This window comes from Aptenodytes patagonicus, chromosome W (genome assembly GCF_965638725.1).
Source record: "Aptenodytes patagonicus chromosome W, bAptPat1.pri.cur, whole genome shotgun sequence".
Classification (NCBI taxonomy): Eukaryota; Metazoa; Chordata; class Aves; order Sphenisciformes; family Spheniscidae; genus Aptenodytes; species Aptenodytes patagonicus.
Window position 1 is genome coordinate 20,604,577 of NC_134981.1, and position 26,612 is coordinate 20,631,188.

The following is a 26,612-nucleotide window of genomic DNA, read 5'->3' on the forward strand; positions in this document are numbered from 1 at the left end:
GTGATTCATCCCACCACATTTCAGTGACAGCAATTAAATCATAGCTTTCTAGCTGCACAGTGGCTTCCAGCTCCTCCTGTTTGTTACCCATGCTGCATGCATTGGTATAGAGGCACTTCAGTTGGGCTGTCAACTGTGTCACCTTTTTAGAGTAACACACCCTAATTCCTTTGAGGCTTTTCACCGATGTTTCCCTGTTGGTTCCTAATACATCAGCAGCCCCTGGCTCTTCTCTGTTACTCAAAACTCCATCCCTTTCCCCCAATATATCTAGTTTAAATCTAGTTTAAAGCTCTCCTTATAAGTCTGCTTAAAAGCTTTCCTTATAAGCCTGGCCAGCTTGTTGGCAAAGACACTCTTGCCCCCTCTTGGTGAGGTGAATCCCATCAGCTCCCAACAGACCCAGCTTCTCAAAGGTAGATCCATGATGACAGAAGCCAAAACCTTGAGTATGGCACCAGCTATGCAGCCAGGCATTCACCTGTCCAAATTGTCTCCTCCTTCCTGAACCCCTTCCCCTGATTGAGAGAATAGAGGAGATGAGACGAGAAACAAGATAGACGTTAGACAGATACGAGAAAGGAGGGAGCAAGAGATGAGAGAGATGAGATGAGAGAGGACAAGAGGGAGATGAGATGCCCTGCATGCAACTAGGACATGCTCTAACATATATGCTACATAAGCAACCCATAAAAATTGAAAGGTGTTATAGAAACATGCATCTCCCCCAAAAGCAAACTATTAATCACTTATGGGGGTGCATATGCACAAAGAGGAATGGCCAAATACCTCAGCAAGTGACTTCTTATATAGCAGATAAATTAGCAGTAAGTGAATGTGACACAGCAGACTTCACATCTTCAGTCAAGAAACACCATGCTCAAGGCCACAGACTGTACGGGACTGGTGCCACAGCCAGAAGTTCGGCTACTTAGACCATGGGACTCGCTTTGAGAAACCTGGTCTCCTGGGGGCTGACAGGGTCCATCTGTCAGAGAAGGGGAAGAGCATCTTCAGTCATAGGCTTGCCAAGCTGGTGAAGGGGGCTTTAAACTAGAGATGCCGGGGGAGGGGAACCTCAATCCATCCCACTCCTACCAGTTTGATGCCAGGGCCAGCAATAGATGCCCAGAGCCTGGAGAAGGATCACAGGTCAGCAGGAGAGCACCTGAAGAGCAGCACAAAGGAACTCCAGCCAGTAAGACAGCTTCATCGGGGGCCCAACTTAAATGCCTCTATGCAAACGCACTTAGCATGGGGAATAAACAAGAGGCGTTAGAGACGTGCGCACACCTGCAGGGCTACGACCTTATTGGCATCACGGAGACGTGGTGGGATGGCTCCTATGATTGGAGTGCTGGGACGGAGGGATACAGGCTCTTTAGGAAGGACAGGCAGGGGAGACAAGGACGGGGTGTCGCCCTCTATGTCAAGGACCAGCTGGAGTGCATGGAGCTCTGCCTGGGGATGGATGAGGAGCCAACCGAGAGCTTATGGGTCAGGATTAAAGGGAAGTCAGGGACAGGTGACATTACGGTGGGGGTCTGCTACAGGCCACCTGACCAGGAAGACCGAGCGGATGAGGCCCTCTATGGACAGATGGGAGCAGCCTCACGCTCACAAGCCCTGGTCCTCATGGGGGACTTCAACCACCCCGACATCTGTTGGAGGGACAACACGGCAGGGCATAAGCAATCCGGGAGGTTCCTGGAGTGCGTCAATGATAACTTCCTTTTCCAAGTGATAGAGGAGCCAACGAGGAGAGGTGCTACGCTGGACCTTGTTCTCGCCAACAAAGAGGGGCTGGTGGGGAATGTGAAGCTCAAGGGCAGCCTGGGCTGCAGCGACCACGAAATGGTGGAGTTCAAGATCCTGAGGGCACCGAGGAGGGCGCACAGCAAGCTCACTACCCTGGACTTCAGGAGAGCAGACTTTGGCCTCTTCAGGGACCTGCTTGGTAGAGTGCCATGGGACAAAGCCCTGGAGGGAAGAGGGCCCCAAGAAAGCTGGGTAATATTCAAGGATCACCTCCTCCAAGCTCAGGAGCAATGCATCCCAACAAAGAGGAAGTCAGGCAAAAACACCAGAGGCCTGCATGGATGAACAAGGAGCTCCTGGCCAAACTCAAACACAAAAAGGAAGCCTACAGAGGGTGGAAGCAAGGACAGGTAGCCTGGGAGGAATACAGAGAAACTGTCTGAGCAGCCAGGGACCAGGTTAGGAAAGCTAAAGCTCTGATAGAATTAAATCTGGCCAGGGACGTCAAGGGCAACAAGAAAAGATTCTATAGGTACGTCGGGGATAAAAGGAAGACAAGGGAAAATGTGGGCCCTCTCCGGAATGAAACGGGAGACCTGGTTACCCAGGACACGGAGAAGGCAGAGGTACTCAATGACTTTTTTGCCTCGGTCTTCTCCGGCAAGTGCTTGAGCCTCACCGCCCAAGCCGCAGAAGGCAAAGGCAGGGACTGGGAGAATGAAGAGCCGCCCACTGTGGGAGAACATCAGGTTCGAGACCATCTAAGGCACCTGAAGGTGCACAAGTCCATGGGACCTGATGAGATCCATCTGTGGGTCCTGAAGGAACTGGCGGATGAAGTTGCTAAGCCGCTATCCATTGTATTTGAGAAGTCGTGGCAGTCTGGTGAAGTTCCCACTGACTGGAAAAGGGGAAACATAACCCCCATTTTTAAAAAGGGAAAAAAGGAAGACCCGGGGAACTATAGGCCAGTCAGCCTCACGTCTGTGCCTGGGAAGATCATGGAGCAGATCCTCCTGGAAGCCACGCTAAGGCACATGGAGGACAGGGAGGTGATTCGAGACAGCCAGCATGGCTTCACCAAGGGCAAGTCCTGCCTGAATAACCTAGTGGCCTTCTAGGATGGAGGGACTACATCAGTGGACACGGGAAGGGCTACAGATGTCATCTATCTGGACCTCTGTAAGGCCTTTGACATGATCCCCCACAACATCCTTCTCTCTAAACTGGAGAGGTATGGATTTGATGGGTGGACTGTCCAGTAAAGGGTGAGGAACTGGTTAGATGGTTGCATCCAGAGGGTAGTGGACAACGGCTCAATGTCCAGATGGAGATCAGTGACGAGTGGCGTCCCGCAGGGGTCCGTATTGGGACCGGTACTGTTTAATATCTTCATCAATGACATGGACAGTGGGATCGAGTGCACCCTCAGCAAGTTTGCAGACGACACCAAGCTGAGTGGTGCAGTCGACACGCCAGAGGGACAGGATGCCATCCAGAGGGACCTGGACAAGCTGGAGAAGTGGGCCTGTGTGAACCTCATGAGGTTTAACAAGGCCAAGTGCAAGGTCCTGCACCTGGGTCAGGGCAATCCCTGATATCAATACAGGCTGGGAGATGAAGGGATTGAGAGCAGCCCTGCCGAGAAGGACTTGGGGGTACTGGTGGAGGAAAAGCTGGACATGAGCCAGCAATGTGTGCTCGCAGCCCAGAAGGCCAGCCGTATCCTGGGCTGCATCAAAAGAAGCATGGCCAGCAGGTCGAGGGAGGTGATTCTGCCCCTCTACTCCGCTCTGGTGAGACCCCACCTGGAATACTATGTCCAGCTCTGGAGCCCTCAGCATAAGAAAGACAGGGACCTGTTGGAGCGGGTCCAGAGGAGGGCCACGAAAATGATCAGGGGGATGGAACACCTCTCCTATGAAGAAAGGCTGAGAGAGTTGGGGTTGTTCAGCCTAGAGAAGAGAAGGCTTTGGGGAGACCTTATTGCAGCCTATCAGTACTTAAAGGGGGCTTATAAGAAAGATGGCAGCAAACTTTTTAGCAGGGCCTGTTGTGACAGGACAAGGGGGAATGGCTTTAAACTAAAGGGGGGTAGATTTAGACTAGATATAAGGAAGAAATTTTTTACGCTGAGGGTGGTGAAACACTGGAACAGGTTGCCCAGAGAAGTTGTGGATGCCCCATCATTGGAAGTGTTCAAAGTCAGGTTGGACTGGGCTCTGAGCAACCTGATCTAGTTGAAGATGTCCCTGCTCATTGCAGGGGGGTTGGACTAGATGACCTTTAAAGGTCCCTTCCAACCGAAACTATTCTACGATTCTATGATTCAAAGCAGAGACTTCTCCACAGTGAAGCAATATGCCAAAATTTTAACTTTTGGTCTGGATGTTTGAATTATGGGATTTGTTGAAGCATCTTGCATCTTTTTTTGAAGATGTGAATAATTCACCTTTTTTATTTAAAAAAATTATTTCATAGTAAAATGCTTTCTCTTATTAAAAAAAGGAGCACTCTGGTTTACTATCCAGTAATTGTTTTTCAAAGATATTGCTAACTTAACTGGGTTTTCAGGATGCAAATGTTTATATTAACTTACTTCTATTCCCATTTTACTAAGAAGGCATGAATACTTCATACTGTTATGCTAACTCTACTTGTACTAAAACTAAGTCTATTACCATCCAAAGCATAAAAGCTGTTTTCACAGCTTTAGTTTGGTGTTACTTATTTAGGTTTAAATAATGAAAAGACCTATACAAGTTCTAAGCACCTTGGTATACAAAACAAAACAAATTCCCAACAACACTCAATATTTAAAAAGCTTGAATTACTAGCCAGTCATTACAAAAACAATTCTACTATTCCAGAATCCCTCTCAAACTTCCATCTTATTTAGCCTGCCCAGATCAGGCTATTTAGAACCTAATGGATATGCTGTGACTGCAACCAATTTCTACATAGTTGAGTAGATCTACCTCAGTTATTTTCTGCTGTCCCTCACTCCCCTTCCTCCCTCATTTATGCATATCCTCAAGTCATAAAATTTGGCACAAACAGTGCAGCAGTGGAGCAGGGCTGGAAGGGCAGAAGTGGTTACAAATGAGTTTATGCAATACCGGCCAAATGATTGCTGGCTCAGGTTAATGCTATGATCCCTCATTCAGAGCAACAGTGAAACTGTATTATGGTGCATCCTACATGTTTTCTGAAAAAGCTGTTAGATCATGACTGTACACACCAAAATAGCTACAGCCATTCCATGCTAAGGTCAAAATTATGAGACTAACAGAACAACCACAACTATAAGTCAGAAAAGCACTTAAGCATGCTCTTATGTAAAAACCGCAAGTGTTTTGCTGGATCAAGGCCTGGTTTCTGGATATCACACCATATCCTTCCTGAGACACTTGATATCCTATAAAAGTTCATGCCACTTACCCTCCCTCCTGTATCTGAAAAGGTAGAACACATTCACAAAGCAAGTATTCATTTAATCTGTTTTCAGTGAGATTACCATCTTTTGTCTACTTTCCCCCTATACCCTCATTGTTTTAGTAACAAGAAGAGGCATTATCATTTCAAATCAAGCAAATAAACTATGTGGAGTCTGCTTCCTGTCACTGACAGTGACCAGGAACATACTTTAGATATAAGTCAACCTTTCTCCTCCCCCAGTCCTCAAGGGGAATTGTATAATAGTCTCAGTAAGGGGAAAGAACAGTTTCTTTCTGTCCTGGTTTCGGAAGAGATACAGTTAATTTCCTTCCTAGTAGCTGGTACAGTGTTTTGGATTTAGGATGAGAACAAAGTTGATAACGCACCGATGTTTTAGTTGTTGCTACGTAATGCTTACACTAGCCAAGGACTTTTTAGTTTTCCACGCTCTACCGACTGAGAAGGCTGGAGGTGCACAAGAAGCTGGGAGGGGGCACAGCCAAACTGGCCAAAGGGACATTCCATACCATGTGACGTCATGCTCAGTACATAAACTGGGGAAAGCTGGCCAGGGGGGCCGCTGCTCGGGGACTGGCTGGGCATTGGTCGGCGGGTGGTGAGCAATTGCACTGTGCATCACTTGCTTTGTGTATTATTATTATTATCATATTATTATTATTATTATCATTTTATTTCAATTATTAAACTGTTTTTTATGTCAACCCACGAGTTTTTTCTCACTTGTGCTCTTCCAGTTCTCTCCCCCATCCCACTGGGGGTGGGGGGAGTGAGCGAGCGGCTGCGTGGTGCTTAGTTGCCGACTGAGGTTAAACCACGACAGTCCTTTTTGGCGCCCAACGTGGGGCTCGAAGGGTTTGAAATAATAACAGATTAACTGGAGTGTATTAAGGAACTTATATCTGTTAATAGTTGTGGGTCACAATGTTGGTTTCTCTGTTCTCGATATTGATTTGTCTAATCTGCATCGTGCTCTTTTTCCTGCTGTACATGTTAAAGATTGGTGTTGGGTTTTGCAGTTTGCTGTGGTCTGCAGTGATTAGTGATGTCTCGCTTGTGAGGTTTGTTGTTAGAACATTGACCTTGACGTTTCTGTGGTATGTAAACTTCGCAATGAAGCCCTTACTGTACCACGGAGACCATTTCGTGGAGACAACTAGCAATTGCAGTGACTTTTCTGAGAGTTTTTTTACGGAGGAAATAGAGAATGGCAGTGTCACTACCTTCTTCTATGATGTTTCCTCCTTCATTACAGTAACTTTTCAGTATTTTGAACAGCCTTGGGCAGTTAAGATACTTCTATTGGTACTTCTTGGGAATATCGTTTCGGTTTTGTCTAAAGTTGGTAAGCAATTTAAGAATATCATCCAGAGATCTGCCCCAAGGCTGAGTAGTTATGAGTGGCAGGGTGTGTGGGACAAGATGGGCAAGTACCTAGGCCAATGGGCACCCCCAGTGTTTTGGAACTTCACCCCTGAGCAAGTGCAGAATCCTGAAAAGTTAGTAGAACATTTGGACAAAGTATGCTGTCACCCTGGCAACTCCAGAGAGATGCAGATCATTGCAACGTGCTGGGGCCTGGCCCATGCCTACCGAGCCCTGTTCAACACCATTCAGTACCCTCAAAGGGAAGAGAAGGTCTCTGGATCTGACAGTAAAACAACACGCACTGCGGCCACTCAGAGCCGGGCAACACGCCCTGCAGCCACACCGACCCCAGCGACACGCCGTGCAGCCACTCAGACCCTGGCGACAGGCCCTGCAGCCACTCCGACCCCAGCAACATGCACTGCAGCTACTCAGACGCCGGCAACAGGCCCTGCGGCCACTCAGACCCGGGCAACATGCACTGTGGCCACTCAGACCCTGGCGACAGGCCCTGCAGCCACTCAGACCCTGGTGACAGGCCCTGCAGCTACCCAGATCCCGGCGACAGGCCCTGCGGCCACTCAGACCCCGGCGACAGGCACTGCGGCCACTCAGACCCCGGCGACAGGCCCTGCAGCCACTCCGACCCCAGCGACAGGCCCTGCAGCCACCCAGATCCCGGCGACATGCACTGCAGCTACTCAGACTCCGGCAACAGGCCCTGCGGCCACTCAGACCCCGGCGACAGGCCCTGCGGCCACTCAGACCCCGGCGACATGCACTGCGGCCACTCCAACCCCGGCGACAGGCCCTGCGGCCACTCAGACTCCGGTGACATGCACTGCGGCCACTCCAACTCCAGCGACACGCCCTGTGGCTGAACCAAAGAACCAGCCTGTGCCGGTATCAGTCGCCCCTGTACACAAGAAGAAATTTTGGAAGCGGAAGTCAGCTCGTTTAGTAAGGGAGGAAGAAGCTTCTTCTAAAAGGGGGCTGGAGGAAGAAGTGTACGAGACACATGACCCTGGAGAAGGGCCATCACGAGAACGGGAGGAGGAGAGACGGCTGCTGACTGGGGAGGAAGAAGAGGAAGAACTCATAAACGAGGCAGTGACCACCCGATCTCTATCCCTGAGTGAGCTGCGAGATATACGAAAAGATTTCAGCCGTCGTCCAGGTGAGCATATTGTCACCTGGCTGCTCCGATGCTGGGATAATGGGGCCAGTAGCCTGGAATTAGAGGGTAAAGAAGCCAAGCAGCTGAGATCCCTTTCTAGGGAAGGGGGCATTGACAAAGCAATTGGAAAAGGGACACGAGTCCTCAGCCTTTGGAGGCGACTCTTGTCAAGCGTGAAGGAAAGGTATCCCTTTAAGGAAGATGTCATATGTCGCCCAAGCAAGTGGGCCACCATGGAGAAGGGTATCCAGTTTCTGAGGGAATTAGCTGTGCTGGAGGTGATTTATGATGACCTGAACAATGAACAACTATCCAAAGATCCAGACGAAGTCAAGTGCACACGACCCATGTGGCGGAAGTTTATAAGGAGCTCACCATCGTCATACGCCAATTCATTGGCAGTGATGACCTGGAAAGATGGAGAGGAACAAACAGTGGATGAATTGGCTGGTCAACTCCGGCAATACGAGGAAAGTCTTTCTTCCTCCCTCGTCTCGGCTGTGGAGAAACTGTCCAAAAAACTGTCCCGGGAGATCCAGCAACTCAGAGAGGATAGGTCCTACTCCTCACCTGTACGGACCAGTATCTCGGCTATGAGGAGTCAGCGTTCTTTTGCTCAAGAGAGAGAATATAAAGGGTACACACCACGGGGCACCCTATGGTTTTGTCTGTGTGACCACGGAGAGGACATGAGGAAGTGGGATGGGAAACCTACTGCAGCCCTAGGGGCACGGGTACGCGAATTGCAAGGGAAAACAATCACAGAAAGAGGTTCTTCCAGGAAAATTGCTGCTCCAGTTTCCAGCGGGCAGTTCCCCAGACAGGGTAGAAGGGCTGATCTTACTCCTGATCTTAATGAAGAAACTTCTGACTCGTACGTACAAGAAATGAGAAATGAGTACTGTGATGAGGACTAGAGGGGCCCTGCCTCCAGCCAGGGGGAGGAAAGGGACAACCGGGTTTACTGGACTGTGTGGATTCGGTGGCCTGGCACATCAGACCCACAGAAGTATAAGGCTCTAGTAGACGCCGGTGCACAGTGTACCCTAATGCCATCAAGCTATATAGGGGCAGAACCCATCTGTATTTCTGGGGTGACGGGGGGATCCCAACAGCTAACTGTATTGGAAGCCGAAGTGAGTCTAACTGGGAATGGGTGGCAGAAGCACCCCATTGTGACTGGCCCAGACGCTCCGTGCATCCTTGGCATAGACTACCTCAGGAGAGGGCATTTCAAGGACCCAAAAGGGTACCGGTGGGCTTTTGGTATAGCTGCCTTGGAGACGGAGGAAATTAAACAGCTGTCCACCCTGACTGGTCTCTCGGAGGACCTCTCTGTTGTGGGGTTGCTGAAGGTCGAAGAGCAACAGGTGCCAATCGCTACCAACACGGTGCACCGGCAGCAATATCGCACCAACCGAGACTCCCTGATTCCCATTCATGAGCTGATTTTCGACTGGAGAGCCAAGGAGTGATCAGCAAGACTCGCTCACCCTTTAACAGCCCCATATGGCCAGTGCGGAACTCTAATGGAGGATGGAGACTAACAGTAGACTATCGTGGCCTAAATGAAGTCACACCACCGCTGAGTGCTGCTGTGCCAGACATGCTAGAACTTCAATACGAACTGGAGTCAAAGGCAGCCAAGTGGTATGCCACAGTTGATATCGCTAATGCGTTTTTCTCAATCCCTTTGGCAGCAGAGTGCAGGCCACAATTTGCTTTCACTTGGAGGGGCGTTCAGTACACCTGGAACCGACTGCCCCAGGGGTGGAAACACAGCCCCACCATTTGCCATGGACTGATCCAGACTGTGCTGGAACAGGGTGGAGCTCCAGAACACCTGCAATACATTGATGACATCATCGTGTGGGGCAACACAGCAGGAGAAGTTTTTGAAAAAGGGAAGGAAATAGTCCAAATCCTCCTGAAGGCCGGTTTTGCCATAAAACAAAGTAAGGTCAAGGGACCTGCACAGGAGATCCAGTTTTTAGGAATAAAATGGCAAGATGGACGTCGTCAGATCCCAATGGATGTGATCAACAAAATAACAGCCAGGTCTCCACCAACTAGCAAAAAGGAAACACAAGCTTTCTTAGGCGTCGTGGGTTTTTGGAGAATGCACATTCCAAATTACAGTCTGATTGTAAACCCTCTCTATCAAGTGACCCGGAAGAAGAACGATTTCAAATGGGGCCCTGAGCAACGACAAGCTTTTGAACAAATTAAAGAGGAGATAGTTCATGCAGTAGCCCTGGGGCCAGTCCGGGCAGGACAAGATGTAAAAAATGTGCTCTATACCGCAGCCGGGGAGAACGGCCCTACCTGGAGCCTCTGGCAGAAAGCACCAGGGGAGACTCGAGGTCGACCCCTAGGGTTTTGGAGTCGGGGATACAGAGGATCCGAGGCCCGCTATACTCCAACTGAAAAAGAGATTTTGGCAGCATATGAAGGGGTTCGAGCTGCTTCGGAAGTGATCGGCACTGAAGCACAGCTCCTCCTGGCACCCCGACTGCCGGTGCTGGCCTGGATGTTCAGAGGGAGGGTCCCCTGTACACATCATGCAACTGATGCTACATGGAGTAAGTGGGTCGCACTAATCACACAACGGGCTCGAATAGGAAACCCCAGTCGCCCAGGAATCCTGGAAGTGATCATGGATTGGCCAGAGGGCAAAGATTTTGGAATATCGCCAGAGGAGGAGGTGACGCGTGCTGAGGAGGCCCCACTGCATAATGAACTACCAGAAAATGAGAAGCAATATGCCCTGTTCACTGATGGGTCCTGTCGTCTTGTGGGAAAGCATCGGAGGTGGAAAGCTGCTGTATGGAGTCCTATGCGACAAGTTGTAGAAACTGCTGAAGGAGAAGGTGAATCGAGCCAATTTGCAGAAGTAAAGGCCATCCAGCTGGCTTTAGACATTGCTGACCGAGAAAAGTGGCCAGTGCTCTGTCTCTGTACTGACTCATGGATGGTGGCAAATGCCCTGTGGGGGTGGTTGCAGCAATGGAAGCAGAACAACTGGCAGCGCAGAGGCAAACCCTTCTGGGCTGCCACATTGTGGCAAGATATTGCTGCCCGGGTGGAGAACCTGGTTGTAAAAGTCCGTCACGTAGATGCTCACATACCTAAGAGTCAGGCCACTGAAGAACATCAAAACAACCAGCAGGTGGATCAGGCTGCTAAGATTGAAGTGGCTCAGGTGGATCTGGACTGGCAACATAAGGGTGAGTTAGTTATAGGTCGGTGGGCCCATGACACCTCAGGTCACCAAGGAAGAGATGCAACATATAGATGGGCTCGTGATCGAGGGGTGGACTTGACCATGGACACTACTGCACAGGTTATCCATGAATGTGAAACATGCGCTGCGATCAAGCAAGCCAAGCGGTTAAAGCCCCTCTGGTATGGAGGACGATGGCTGAAATATAAATATGGGGAGGCCTGGCAGATCGATTATATCACACTCCCACAAACCCGCCAAGGCAAGCGCCACATGCTTACAATGGTGGAGGCAACCACCGGATGGCTGGAAACATATCCCGTGCCCCATGCTACCACCCGGAACGCTATCCTGGGCCTTGAAAAGCAAGTCCTATGGCGACATGGCACCCCAGAAAGAATTGAGTCAGACAACGGGACTCATTTCCGAAACAACCTCATAGACCCCTGGGCCAAAGAGCACGGCATTGAGTGGGTGTATCACATCCCCTATCATGCACCAGCCTCTGGGAAAATCCAACGATACAATGGACTGTTAAAGACTACGCTGAGAGCAATGGGTGGCGGGACATTCAAACATTGGGATACACATTTAGCAAAGGCCACCTGGTTAGTCAACACGAGGGGATCTGCCAATCGAGCAGGCCCTGCCCAGTCAGAACTTTTATGTACTGTAGATGGGAATAAAGTCCCTGTAGTGCACATAAAAAATGTGTTGGGGAAGACAGTCTGGGTTATTCCTGCCTCGGGCAAAGGCAAACCCATCCGTGGGATTGCTTTTGCTCAAGGACCTGGGTGCACTTGGTGGATAATGCGGAAGGATGGGGAAGTCCGATGTGTACCTCAAGGGGATTTGATTTTGGGTGAGAATAGCCAATGATCTGAATTATGTGATGTTAAGTACTAATTATAGTTATAATAGTTATACTAATAATACACAGATATACTAATAATATTATATGCCATACTAATGTTATTACAATAAGAATCACCCAGACTAATGAAGAATAACTTCAGTGAAACCAAGCAAAGCACAGTGATGACGGTACCAGAACTGACTTCAACATGAAACAATCCAACACCACATACCATCTCCATTTTTTCCTGCCCTGGAAGATTATTATGACAGATGGAGCCCGAGGTCATGGACTAAATGAACTCACCAAACGTTTTAGAGGGATGGCCCACAGACTAAGGGAATGATATCTGTGTCTGTGTGTGTGTGTGTGTGTGTATATATAGAAAAAAAAGGGGTGGTGATTAATGAAAATGTACTGGAAAATATGAGACTTGAGCATGACGCAGATGGTATAGAATAAGGGGTGGATATTGTCCTGGTTTCGGCAGGGATAGAGTTAATTTCCTTCCTAGTAGCTGGTACAGTGTTTTGGATTTAGGATGAGAACAAAGTTGATAACGCACCGATGTTTTAGTTGTTGCTAGGTAATGCTTACACTAGCCAAGGACTTTTTAGTTTTCCATGCTCTACTGACTGAGAAGGCTGGAGGTGCACAAGAAGCTGGGAGGGGGCACAGCCAGGACAGCTGACCCAAACTGGCCAAAGGGACATTCCATACCATGTGACGTCATGCTCAGCATATAAACTGGGGAAAGCTGGCCAGGGGGGCCGCTGCTCGGGGACTGGCTGGGCATCGGTCGGCGGGTGGTGAGCAATTGTACTGTGCATCACTTGTTTTGTGTATTATTATTATTATCATATTAATATTATTATCATTTTATTTCAATTATTAAACTGTTTTTTATGTCAACCCACGAGTTTCTTCTCACTTGTGCTCTTCCAATTCTCTCCCCTATCCCACCTGGGGAGGGGGGAGTGAGCGAGCAGCTGCGTGGTGCTTAGTTGCCGACTGAGATTTAACCACGACACTTTCTAACCACAGAAAATCATAAGAGATTAGATCCTCTGTGTGTTACTAGGAATATTACTGGGTACTCATCACCTTTTAATTAGTGTACTTACTTAGGAGTCTAACTCAACATTTATGGACCATACTTCCTGGTATCCTATTTTTCATCTTCACTTTCACCTCCTTAATACTCTCACTATTCTTTGGTAGTCCAGCCAACCCATTTATCATTATACAAAATTAGTTTTTGCTTTGGCCACTTATTCTTCAGTCTTTTCATTGCCATTTTTTTTTCTTCTGATTTCCTTTTGTTTACGGTTCTGAATACTTTCTGTACTAAAATAGTTTCCATGTGGATTCCAAGGATTTTAATTTCATAGCTATTATTATTTGCAGCTTTCCAAATATCACACTAATCCAGCCAAGTACTTGAGTCCATTTTAAAGTTAAGCTGGTTTGCAATGATACTACCAATATGCTTTGCTAATTCAGAACTTGGGCTGAAATTAAATCATGCTTTACAGTTTGATGTCTCTGTACTTGTTTTTGACATGGTCCCTCTATGGAAACTCAATTTAAACTACGATCACTACAATACAGGGGATGATTGCAAGAGTGCCCACTGAGAAAGTAAAAAATAAGCATATGCTTTTAAATCTTGTTATTCAGCTTTTACCTATATTCACGTTCCTGGAGTATTTCAATTGGATCCAATCCTTGTGGTTTCTGGATAGGGCTGATACGATTCTGTTTTTGCTGCAGCTGCACAATAGGTGAAGGCTGTCCAGGTATGGGCTGTGGTACAGAGGGCCCAGGCATGGCTGCAGAAGGCTGGGAAGCAGCAGGGGCAGGAGAAGGCCTCCCACTAGGAGATGGTATGGAGAGCTTTTGTGGTATATTGGGAATGCTCATATCTGGGGCTTGGCCTAGAACATAAGAAACATGACAACATGAAATATGGAATGCAGTAAAAAATCCAAGATGATTTTTTAGGTCAAAACATGAAGCTAAGACAAACGTTCAAACTTATCAGGAAAAATATTACGTTTCCCTCCCTATAGAGAAACAAACTCAAATGGACATTGCAGAAAGTGATCAAAAAAAAAAAAAAAGTGCATGTCAATTTATGAACAACACCTCTTTTTTTTTTAATTCACACTGTTTTTTAAGTATATCTAGTGTTAGTAAGAGCCCTCTAGAACTAGTTTCATATAAGCGCAGGACCAAATTCTGCCTCTTCATATGTTCATTGTCCTTATACCGCTTGCAAGGATGAATCGACAGTCACAATTTGACTAGAAGCATGAGTAGGCCTGCTTTTACAACTCTCTGTGAGAACCAGTAAGCCGTATTAAAATTTCAGCAATAGTACTTAAATATACCTGGCAAATATAAATAGCTTCCATTTTGCCCCCAACTCCCAATTAAATATATTTATGTATCTGAAATACTTTGTATCTGATTACTCTTTTATGTTATAGCATTCTAACTATTTTGAAAGTTAACTAACTCATCAGTTAACATGAATATAGCACCTGCCAATGACAGCACAGGTTTCAGTACCCTAACAAGTCAGGAAGTCACTCATGCACACAGATGTGAGAGAGTCACTGAGAACAGACATCTGCAACAATAAAGATATCACTTGATTGTTTGAGGAAACATAATAATTTATTGCTAAAAATACAACTACACAATATGCCTGTAGTTTTGTAATCAATTTCACTTCAGATCCAGCATCCATCTGGCATTCAACCATCTGCATCAATCTGTGGAAAAGGAACAAGCTTATATATTTAATTCTGATTGTAGAGGGTGCTTCATGTTCAGGTTGCCTAACAGCTGCAATAATTTCATCTGGTCAACTCATTCACCTTTGAATAAGTGGTAAAACACTCCTTGATATTTAAGTGCTAGGCAAAGTAAAGGTCACACCATTTCTTCTTTATGCCTTTTTATTTCCCCATTCTTTTTCCTGCCTCTTCCCCAATCCCTACCCACACGGTTTAACCTTAACTGTATGCATGATATAAAATTACTGCTATACTCCCTTCTACCTTCTGTCCAAGGTTTAGGGGTCATGGCAGCTATATGTCCAGGTACTCCTGGAGCTGGTCCTGGGCCAGCTGTAGGACCACTCATTGCATGTGACCCAATACCTATAATTTAACAGAGGAAAGAAAATTATTAAAATATAAAACATTACTACACATTAAAAAATCCTTCTGCATTCCAATATGCCAGTCTATTTATGCAAATAAGCTTTGTGCATTAAATACAGATTTAAGTGGATTCCACTGTGCAAAAAATTAATGTAATGAGGTATATTAAAATCACATCTTTTAAAATACTTGATGACAAAGCCACATGCATTGAAATTGTGACCAGTTATTCAAATTACTTTTTATAAGAAAATAGGATCATCTTTACCCTCAGTTTCTAAAGCTAAATAACAGTTTACAGAAATCGTTAACTCTTTAAAATAATCAGCATATTTTTTACTCTGTTCTTGAAGCTAATTTTGTGCCCAAAATAATTTGTATGGTGTATATTATGATATCACGAAGACAGGATTATTATTTCAAGTGAGTAATAAACAGCAGGAGGAGATAAATTTTTTAAAATAAAGATCACATTTTCATAGCCCTTGGTTAAAAAATGTACAAAATGGAAAAGACAAAAGAAATACATAAAGGATATTTAAAACTGCCTTTAAGTAAACTGGAATTTTTTTTTCCCATGGGAAAAGGTCCTAAAAGGTCTGAGGTTGAATGCAACGAAGAGTCAAAAAATATGCACATAATACTGTTATTAAGATATCACAATGGGATCAATATAATATCCATATAGCTAGATAAACCATTTCTTTATTTTCTTGAGGTTGTGGAGGAGGGAAAAAGTGAAAGACAATCATCATACAAATTAATGAACTTACAAACAAAACCAAACTTCAACAACAGAAAACTCCCCTCCTTTCCCTCCCTCCCCATTAAATTGATCTTAGGATTAGACTTGTTCAGAAAACGTAACAGGTGCAAGCTGTTTAAAGTAACACAGCTGTTTAAGACCAAAATAAGTTTGCGTACTGCATTATAACATCTATTATTATTATGAGAAACTCTTTTCCCTATGTTATGCACTTGACAGCATACTGCATATAGTTTCAATTTTCATGATCTGCATAATCAGTCAACTTCTAGATTTTATATCTATTTTTCACAGGGGAGTGAAAACGCATTCTAAGAAAAGCAGTAAAATGTAATTGGCAAATTGTGACAAACATTTGCAAAAGTGGCAGGCATAATCGGGACAGACAGTATATAAATTACTTTTATCTCTATTTTTAAAAAAATTACAGTATCCTATTAATAATGTGCTTTATGCACTTACTCCAACTTAAAACCATAGGTCATTATTCATATAGATGTCTGCAAATGGTTCCAAATTATATGCCTGCACACCAACAATTTCTGTTATTTTCCACAGGTAGAACTTAAAGAAGCATCTTGCCAATGACATGGTGCCTACATTCACTTACTTGATTGCCTGCTATAGGCAGCAGGAACCTGTTGCTGCTGAATGCCAGGCAGGGTCCTCTTTCCTTGAACAGCAAGTTGGAGGTTTTCTGGTAAAGACTGACCTCTAGCTAACATTTTGTATGCTAGAATCTGAGCTCGGAGCTGATGTAGCTGTACAGGACTGAAAGGGGAAGGACCTCTGTTGGGTTGACTCATAACTTGTGGGTCTCCTGGTATCATGGGTCCTGGCTGATTTGGAGTCATCTGGGGTGGAGTTGGACCTCGTCCAGACATTGGACTGGGCACATGTTCTGGTGCTCCCAGTGGAGATGGGTGTGGAGACATATAGCCTGGAGCAGATAAGAGGTTCAAAAACTTATTTTCCAGGTTAATCAAGTCTAAACTCCACTGAAGTTTCTTTACCTTAAACAGTATCTGAAGTATAAAAAAATTCTCTCACATTAGTAGAGCTGTAATATTTTCTACAAGAACAGAAGTATGATCTGAAATTCCCTGAGACAGCAAGAAGGCTACAAGAGCTATTATTCAAACAGAATAATTAACTCCCCTCACATTTGGGGTAAAACAACCTAAAACTAAATTGCATGTGAAATACAGCAATCAAATGGCATGATAGGGCACTGGTTCACCTGTATGTTGAATGAATATTTCATTGTAGAATGTTTTCAAAGATGTTTGCCTATTTTACAGTTTATAAAAACAGCATTATATTTATATATTTATATATTTATATATTTATTTTGATGTGCATACATCAAAGCACCTATTTAATGATACATAACCTTTTTGCTAATACTCTCCAACATACAAATATAAAAACAGACAGTATCTAATTCATATTTTTATATAATTCCTCAAGCTTACGTAGATTAAAGCTTTTAGTCTGAGAAATAACGTTCACTACCTTTTACCATCCAGGTGCTGGAAAACCCAGAGTATCAACTTTGAACACAAAAACTATCTTCTGAAGAAGCTGTTGAACATTAAATCCTATAAAAGATCTAACAGGGTATATTTGGTTTACATGGCACGGTTTTGGTAGTGGGGAGGGGGGGCTGCAGGGGTGGCTTCTGTGAGAAGAGACACAGGGCTGCCCCCATGTTGGACAGAGCCAGTTCTAGCAGGCTCCAAAACAGACCCGCTGCTGGCCAAAGCTGAGCCAATCAGTGAAGCTGGTGGTGCCTCTGTGATAACATATTTAAATAATTGCTAAATTGGGTAAAAATTGCTGCACAACAGCTGGGAGACAGAGGAGTGAGAAAAATGTGAGAGAAACAACTATGCAGACACCAAGGTCAGTGAAGAAGGAGGGGGAGGAGGTGCTCCAGGCACCGGAGCAGAGATTCCCCTGCAGCCCATGGTGAAGACCATGGTGAAGCAGGTTGTCCCCCTGCAGCCTGTGGAGGACCACGATGGAGCAGATATCCACCCTGCAGCCCATGGAGGACCCCACGCCGGAACAGGTGGATGTGCCCTGAAGGAAGCTGTGACCCTGTGGAGAGCCTGCACTGGAGCAGGTTTTCTGGCAGGAACTGTGGCCTGTGGGGGACTCATGCTGGAGCATGCCGTTCCTGAAGGACTACACCCCGTGGAAAGGATCTATGCTGGAGCAGTTCATGAAGAACTGCAGCCCGTGGGAAGGACCCACATTGGAGAAGTTCGTGAAGGACTGTATCCCATGGGAGGGACCCCATGCTGGAACAGGGGAACACAGTGAGGAAGAAGGAGCAGCAGAGAAAAAGCTTTATGAACTGACTGCAACCCCCATTCCCCATCTCCCCTGTGCCACTCGGTGGTGGAGGAGGAGGTAGAAGAGCCAGGAGTGAAATTGAGCCTGGGAAGAAGAAGGGAGGGGTGGGGGGAAGGTGTTTTTAGCTTTGTTTTTGTTTCTCACTATCCTACTCTCTTTTTAATTGGAAATAAATTAAATTAGTCTTCCCCAAGTTGAGTCTGTTTTGCCTGTGACAGTAATTGGTGAGTGATCTCCCTGTCCTCATCTTGACCCATGAGGTTTTTTTCATCTTATTTTCTCCCCATCTTGCTGAGGAGGGGGAGTGAGAGAACAGCTGGGAGGGCACGTGGAGGCCAGCCACGGTTGACCCACCACACAGGGTGAGCACAACTCTGAAGGGAACAGAATTCATCTTATTACAATCCTTGCTTTTTGGTGGGTTTAGGTTTTGAATTTTAATTATACTTCACAAATATTTCCCTGAGCTTCATAACACATCCATGAAAATAGACGGTATGGATATGCTTTTTAAGTGAGAGATCAAAGACTCCAAAGCATATCCAAGACAAAAAAATCTTAAGACTCCTTTAGGTGATGCACTACAGTTAGATTTTAAAGATGTCCACCAGCTGTGAAAGAGAGATTTGCAGAAGAAAAATAACATTTATATCTGTACTGGGTCTGTCTGGGATGGAGTTAATTTTCTTCATAGCAGCCTGTATGGTGCTGTGTTTTGGATTTGTGACTAAACCACTGTTGATAACACACCAATGTTTTGGCTATTGCTGAACAGTGCTTGCACAGTGTCAAGTCCTTCTCTGTTTCTCACTCTGCCCCCTCAGGGAGTAGGCTGGGGGTGCACAAAAAGTTGGGAGGGGACACAGCCGGGACAGCTGATCTGAACTGGCCAAAGGGATATTCCATGCCATGGTGAGCAATAAAAAACGATGGGGAAGTCTTTCCAAAGTAGCCGTTGCTCGGACACTGGCTGGGCATCAGTCTGCTTGTGGGAGGTGGCAAGCGATTGCCTTTGCATCACTTGGTGTTTTTTTTTCTCTTTCCTTCACTTATTAAACTCTCTTTATCTCAGCCCACAAGTAATTTCTTCCTTTTGGCCTTCTAATTCTCTCCCCCATACTGCTGGGGGAGGGGGTGTGTGAGGAAGCAGCTGGTGGGTGCTTAGTTGTTGGCTGAGGTCAACCCACCACAGTATCAATCTGATGAGCCTTACAAAACAACAAATCTAGTTCCCTTTCACAGTCTTTGACCAAGTTATAGGTCACAGAACTCAAAAGTTCATGTAGACTTCCCTGAGTTCTGTGGAATCAAATCTAGTCCTGTGATTCCTTGGCTGATCTGACATTCTGAACTAAAACTATGCCAACTTTATCGATACCTAGTCCTGGTCACAGTAACAAGCAATTTTACTCCTTCCCTTATTTCACTGTTCTTCCAATAAGGGCAGCATAGGGGAACTCTACAAATTTTGACTGGTGAGATGCCAGTAGCTGTAGATTCAGAATTCATACAAGCTGAGACATGAGAGTGCTAAAGAACTGAAAGTTAATGAAAGGTGGGGTCTGAGGATACTAATATCCTACTGTGAAGTACACGTTAAAAATAACTGAGAGAAAAGATAAAGAAAGAAGAACAGAAGATTTGGGGTTGGTTGTGTTTTGTTTTGTTTTTCAAAAATAGGAAAAGGAAATGGAAGGACAGGACAGAAAAAGAAGGTTTAGTTGGGAAAAGATCAGATAAGACAGAAAGAGACTAAGAATTCAGTTTTATAACTAAAGAGCAAAAAGGCAAGAAAAGACGACCCTGTTGAAAATAAGAAAAAATAAGGAACCTAAGGGAAAGATAGAAAGAAAGAGTTGAGGAAAGAATGAAAAGGAAGAATAAGAGACATTAAGGGTAAAAAGCTAAAATTACTGAGATTATTCAATAGAAAGATTAATATCAAAATTGCTTATACATATATTCATAAATATATTGCTGGTAATAAAAGCCATTATAAATAATCATACAGATCATACGGTTTATTCCATTTATTAATCTCTGTCCACCAAAGGTGTCAGGACTGAGACTACTAATTACTCTCAAAAATAATTCTTTCTTTATTAAGAAAAGGGGGGGGCTAAAATCCCACTTACTGAAGACACTGCTCTAAATGAATACATTATGGTGTTAAAAAAGCATATAATTGCTCTATCGTCTTATGCTTTTAAATTTTGGTTTCTTATTTATTGTATTTTTCCATTACTGTTACATTTCCAAATCTCACAATTTCCTTTAAATAGCAGCTACTTTTAACTAAGCTGTTTTCAAAACTGTCTGCCAAAGAAAGATTTCTTTGTCTCCCCGCTACATTATACTTTTCAAAGTTATTTAGTCCTAAATCAGTGATAGGTTTTGAGATGCTGGATCTTAAATCTATCTGAGCTACAAAAAAGTGAAGTCAAAAAAGTGAAATGAGACATACAGCACTCGGTTTTAACCCTGACAATTCAAGCCTTAAGTGCATGACATTGCTATGGAGAGAGGAATTTCTAGAAATGAATTTTTTTTTTAGATTTCTACATATTTAATAATTACATTTCTTCTCTCCCTCAAAGTCACATGCATTGGGAATCTTGGTAATAAGGAAAACAAGTTTTACAAAAGTAAAGATTAAAATAAAACACCAATAATTATTTCAGGTAAGGACAAAAACCTTCCAAACTTCTCATTATTAGCTATAAAATGTGACATTCATGGACTCTATAAAGTTTTGTGATGCCATATAGAGGTTTTCTACTTTAAGTGCAAAACCTTTAAAAAGAGTCAAGACACACTGGCCAACCTCGAGCACAACCCTGGTCTTCAGGAGAGCAGACTTTAGCATCTTTAGGGAGCTGCTTGAAAGAATCTCAGGGTATACAGCACTAGAAAGAAGAGGGATCCAAGAGAACTGGTTGATATTCAAGAATCACATCATTCAAGCTCAATGACACGCAGGAAGTCAAGCAAAGGCAACAGGAGGCCTGCAGTTTTGGACAAGGAGCTCCTGACTAAAATCAAAGAAAAAAAGGAAGTGCAAAGGAGGTGGAAGCAGAGGCAGGTGACCCAGGAGGAGTATAGAGACACTGTAGAAGCACACAGGGATGGGGTTAGGAAAGCCAAAGCTCATCTGGAGTTGAAACTGGAAAGGGATGTGAAGGGCAAGAATGACTTTTACAAGTATACTTGCAGGAAAAGGAAGAAAAAAAAAAATGTGGGCTCACTGCTGAATGAGGCTGGGAACCTGGTGACAAAGGACATAGAAAAGGCCAAGGTATTCAGTGCCTTCTTTGCCTTGGTCTTTACTGTTAAGACCAGCCTTCAGGAATCCTAGGCCTCTGAGACTAGAGGGAAAGTCTAGAGAAAGGAAGACTTACCCTCAGTAGAGGAGGATCAGGTTAGGGAAACATTTAAACTATCTGAATGTACGCAAGACCATGGGACCTGATGTGATGCACCCATGAGTGCTGAGGGAACTGGCCAATATTATTGCGAGGACATTCTTGATTATCTTTGAAAGGTCATGATGATTGGGAGAGGTTCCTGAGGACTGGAAGAAAGCAAATGTCACTCCTATTTTCAAGAAGGGCAAGAAGGAGGATCCAGGGAACTACAGGCCAGTCAGCCTCACCTCTGTCCCTGGGAAGGTGATGGAACAAATAATCCTGGAAGCCATTTCCAAACATATGAAAGATGAGAAGGCGATTGGGAGTAGTCAGCATGGATTTATGAAGGGGAAATCAAGCTTAAACAACTTGATAGCCTTCTATGATGAGATGACTCACTTGGTGGACTAGGGGAGATCAGTGCATGTTGTTTACCTTGACTTTAGCAAGGCCTTTGGCACAGTCTCTCACAGCATCCTTATAACCAAATTGGTGAGATATGAGATATACTGCAGCCAGTACTGTTTAACATCTTCATTAATGACCTGAATGATGGGACAGAGTGCACTCTCAGCAAGTCTGCAGATAATAAAGAATTGGAAAGGAGTGGCTGATACACCAGATGGTTGTACTGCCATTCAGAGGGACCTCAACAGGCTGGAGAAATGGGCAGAGAGGAACCTCATGAAATTCAACAAAGGGAAATGCCCAGTCCTGCCCCTGAGGAGGAATAACCCCATTCACGAATACAGACTGGAGGCCAAACAGCTCGAAAACAGCTTTGTAGAAAAGGACCTGGGGGTCCTTGTTGACACCAAGTGTAACATGAGCCAACAATGTGCCCTTGCAGCAAAGGCAGCCAAAAGCACCTTGGGCTGCTTTAGGAAGAGTGTTGCCAGCGGATAAAGGGAGGCAATTCTTCCCCTCTACTCAGCATTGGTGAGACCACACCTGGAGTACTGTGTCCAGTTCTGGGCTTCCCAGTACAAGAGAGACATGGACATACTGGAGTGAGCCCAGCAAAGGGCCACAAATATCATGAAGTATGATCAGAGCGTTTGACATATGAGGAGAGATTGAATGAGATGGGATGGGAAGATGGAGCCAGACTCTTCTCAGTGGTGCCCACTGAAAGGACAATAGGCAATGGGCACAAACTGAAACACAAGAAATTCCACTTAAATGTAAGAAAAAGCTTTTTTTTTACTGTGAGGGTGGTCAAACACTGGACCAGGTTGCCCAGAGAGATTCTGGAGTCTCTATCCTTGGAGATATGCAAAACCCAACTGGTCAAGATCCTGAGCAACCTGCTCTAGTTGACCCGTTTTTGAGCAGGGGGGTTGAACTAGATGATCTCCAGAGTTCCCTTCTGACCTCAACTATTCTGTGATTCACTGGTTTACCAGTGACAGTACTTGCAAGCTTGTACTCATAAAGCCTCTATACCACTTGATTTTTCCTATCTACACATGCTCTACTACAGGTGAGCATGCACGAGTGCTGAATAAGGTAGAAACTTATGATGGAGACTGATGAAGGTAAAGGTTATCTGGTATATATCAAAAAGGAAAAGTTAAAGATATAGGGCTAAAGAATATTAAAGATACAGACAAGAAGAGTCTGGACTTCTTTTCAGACTTTGCAAACAAGTTTTCCTCAATTAGCAGGCATTTCAAATGCATTTTTGCAGTACACATAAATTTCTACCATAAGTATGCATCAATTTCTCAAAACCCAGCCCATTAATTGCTCAGAAGAATGCTACCTACTGAATGCCAATACCACCACTTCTAGATTTTCCTCAGATGTCTTTGATTTTAGTCCTGACATAAACCCATCCTGCTTAGTTTAATCTGGGAAAGGTAAGATGACCCCAGCACAGAGTGATTGCAACAAGGGAGTTCTGTGTGCTGGCAGAGGACAATCAGATAACTGTTAATTCTGGAAAATATACAGGGGAAAAGACACGAAATATGAGGAAAAAAAATAGCCTTGACATCGCAAGTAAATTCCCCAGATTTCATGTGAATTTTCTGCCACTTGCATCTGGGCCTAATGTAAACCATATATCTATGCAATGCTCTGCATTACAAAAGTATTAATTCATTGCTATTTAAAATGCAGAGCTACAAAGACAACTTAAATCAGAGATGCATATAGTACCATAATAACAAAGACTTTAATGCTATAATTCTAATGGTTGCCAATATTCTGAATGGAAACAATCAGCTTTTTTTTTTTTCTTATATGAATATACTTTCTTTTACCAAATTATTTAAAATCAAACAACATTAGTATCTTGTTAAAAAATAGAATCATAGTATCATCTGGGTTGGACCTCTGGAGGTCATGTATTCTAACCTTCTGCTCAAAACAGGGCTAACTTCAAAGTTAGATCAGGCTGCTCAGAGCCTTATCCAGGCAAATTTTGAAAGTCTCCAAGGCCTCTCTGGGCCTCTGTTCCAGTGCTGCACAACTCTCACTGTGAATTTTTTTTTCCTTATGCACAATTAGAATACCTCTTGCTAGGCAGCAGGCACCTCTGAATAGTCTGGCTCCATCTTCTCTGTGACCCCTAGTAGAAGAGGCTGTTCCTGTGAGTCCTTCTCAAATTTTAGGAAGTTAAAAGGCTTTCTTAACTATATATATAATTAGCAACCAATTTTTTTTCAAACTTTGATACAACTTGATCTACACAAGTATGTCATAGCATCATGTGTTATATAAATTAAGCATATTATTTTCAGTCTTCACAGTGGAACAAACCCTAGTTCTAACACACCTCCAGAAGCAAGGGGGGGGGGGGGGGGGAGGAGCGTATATAATTTTTTTGCCTTAATTGCTTCTGCTTTCATTTTATTTAGCAGATGCAAATAGAACTTTTTCTTCATTTGGACTAATTCTTTCAAAGTTGAGAAAATGGGAGCTGAAAGCTGAGGAAAACTTGTACTCCTTTTCCACTCTATGAATAAACAGCAGATGACATTATTAATTCTAAACCACAATACCATAATAGCACTAGATGCACAGTCAAGATTCCACCATTCCAAGCAGTGGAACATTCAACAGTGCTTAAGTCAACTAAGCTCTTAACTACCACTAAATATTAAGATGACTTAAATGATGAAAATGTATGTGGACCATATACATTAAAATTTCAACTGCTGTCAGCTCTGATACAACTGATGGCAGGGGGGTGGGGATGGGATTTTTATTGAAACGATGAATGCAAACAAGTTTTGGGAGGAGAGATATAAACCAGAATTGAAGAAATTTAGTTCAATGGCTCATTTAGGTTGACTATCACTTTTTTCATTAATTAAATGTAGTCTCAGAAGGAGGAACAGAATAGGTATTCACAATACACAGTGAGAGCACATAACATCTTAGAAGAAATATACAGTGAGAAATATATTCATACAGGACTGAAGCTACAAGAAGATTTATTTAAGGTAAGCAAAGTATAAAATTTTCCTCATTGGTAATATGGCCAGTGCTAATATCATCTCTTGTGAAACTGTCAACTAAGAGAAAGATATGAAGGCCCCAAGCATGCAATTCATTCAAAATTAGGACTGGAGAAATATACTGTTGAGAGGTAGTCTTCCACTAGCAGACAGATGGATAAGATGACCAAATAGATTTTTCTCATCTTTAAAAGGCTGAAAGGATCAGAAAAGAAAGTGCAGCTAAGTTTAAGAACAGTAGGGACAGTAAATATCAATATTCTCTGTGAAGAAGCAGTAACTTGGTGAACTCTATGTTAACCTAAATTTGGGTAGCTTTATTGTAAAAAGCTCAGCAAACACTGCTTCATGATTAAAAATGTATAGAGATTAAGTCCCAGAGCCTTAAAAACCCTGCAGTGCTTATCTTTGCATTTCAAGTTCTTTTATCAACTGTGAACAGAGCACTTTAAACATTGTAATTGGAGTGGGTTTCACTGATGTATCACAGTAATTGCACTTATTTAGTTCCAAATTCCATGAAAAAAACAAGAGGGTTTTTTGGTTTGTTTCAATTCATTGATATCTTTCTATGATCTTGATTAGCATATATAATCAACTTGTTCCTTTTGTTATTTACTGCTACACCACTGTTATCTGCAAATTCTACCAGCAATGAGTTTATGACATATTTATGACAAATATATTCAGATTCCCGCAAGACCAACTAGAAATGTCCCCAACTGGTTGATGATTCGCTATTTAGTTATTTTTATAAGCTATCACTTAACAAGTTTTAGTCTGTTTAATATGGGTTATATTCATTTTGCTTAGTGCTACTTTTCTTCTAAATTAGAATGCTATGCAGAAGCAAGCCAAGCACTATACATGTCTATTATATAGACAGTCGTACCTGTTATTACTGCTTATTAGTTTTATTGTAGCACAGAGAAGTCCCATGCATGAGCCATGACCCACAGTGCTAAGTATTGTACTGTATTATTAGCACATTATGTTTAAATTGAACCAGTTTTCATTTTCAGAGTAAACATTCTGTTCATTTTAGGAAACACATTTGTTACAAGCAAAACTGTCTCTGAATGCATACTCAGGTAAAGTTTTGCTCTCAGATGAGCATGCTTGAATTCCACTGAAATCAGCAGAAAAACACTTTAATCTGATGGAGAATTTATACCTTCAGAAGTCAGTTCTATTTCACTTAATTGGTAGTGAAAGGTGTAACTGAAAACCAATACTTTCCAATGCTCAAGGTACAGGAACAAGTATTGACCAGGATCCCACTCAGAGTCACACAGCGGTTCAAGCAAAGACATTCTGCTAATCTATACCTGTTTTCTCTTCCCGCCATTTGTCTTATCCAATCTAACAAACACAAAAACACATCAAAAAAAGTAACCATCTCTTAATAGATTTGTACAGGGACTGGTAAAACAGGCCTCCTAATTCTAGTCAGGGTCTTTAGGCATTGCTGTAATACAACTAGTTATGCAATATACAGAACCTTATCTGCTAAACTAATTAATGAAAGTAGGTGTTGTCAGTTAAACCTTCAACATACTGAGCTGCTTATAGAATACGTTTCCTTTTACCTTGTGAACTA

General features: G+C 43.8%; 1 protein-coding gene across 1 annotated transcript in view; it reads right to left on the reverse strand.

Annotated features, from left to right (window-relative positions):
* Nucleotides 1-26,612, reverse strand: part of LOC143171861 (SWI/SNF-related matrix-associated actin-dependent regulator of chromatin subfamily A member 2-like) — a 209,646-nt gene that overhangs the window by 154,450 nt on the left and 28,584 nt on the right. Inside the window, exons 4-6 of the mRNA XM_076360967.1 lie at nt 16,388-16,717; nt 14,907-15,008; nt 13,526-13,775 (exon numbers count right to left, since the gene is read on the reverse strand). Coding sequence (XP_076217082.1) covers nt 13,526-13,775; nt 14,907-15,008; nt 16,388-16,717 — 682 coding nt within the window. The remainder of the gene's footprint in view (nt 1-13,525; nt 13,776-14,906; nt 15,009-16,387; nt 16,718-26,612) is intronic.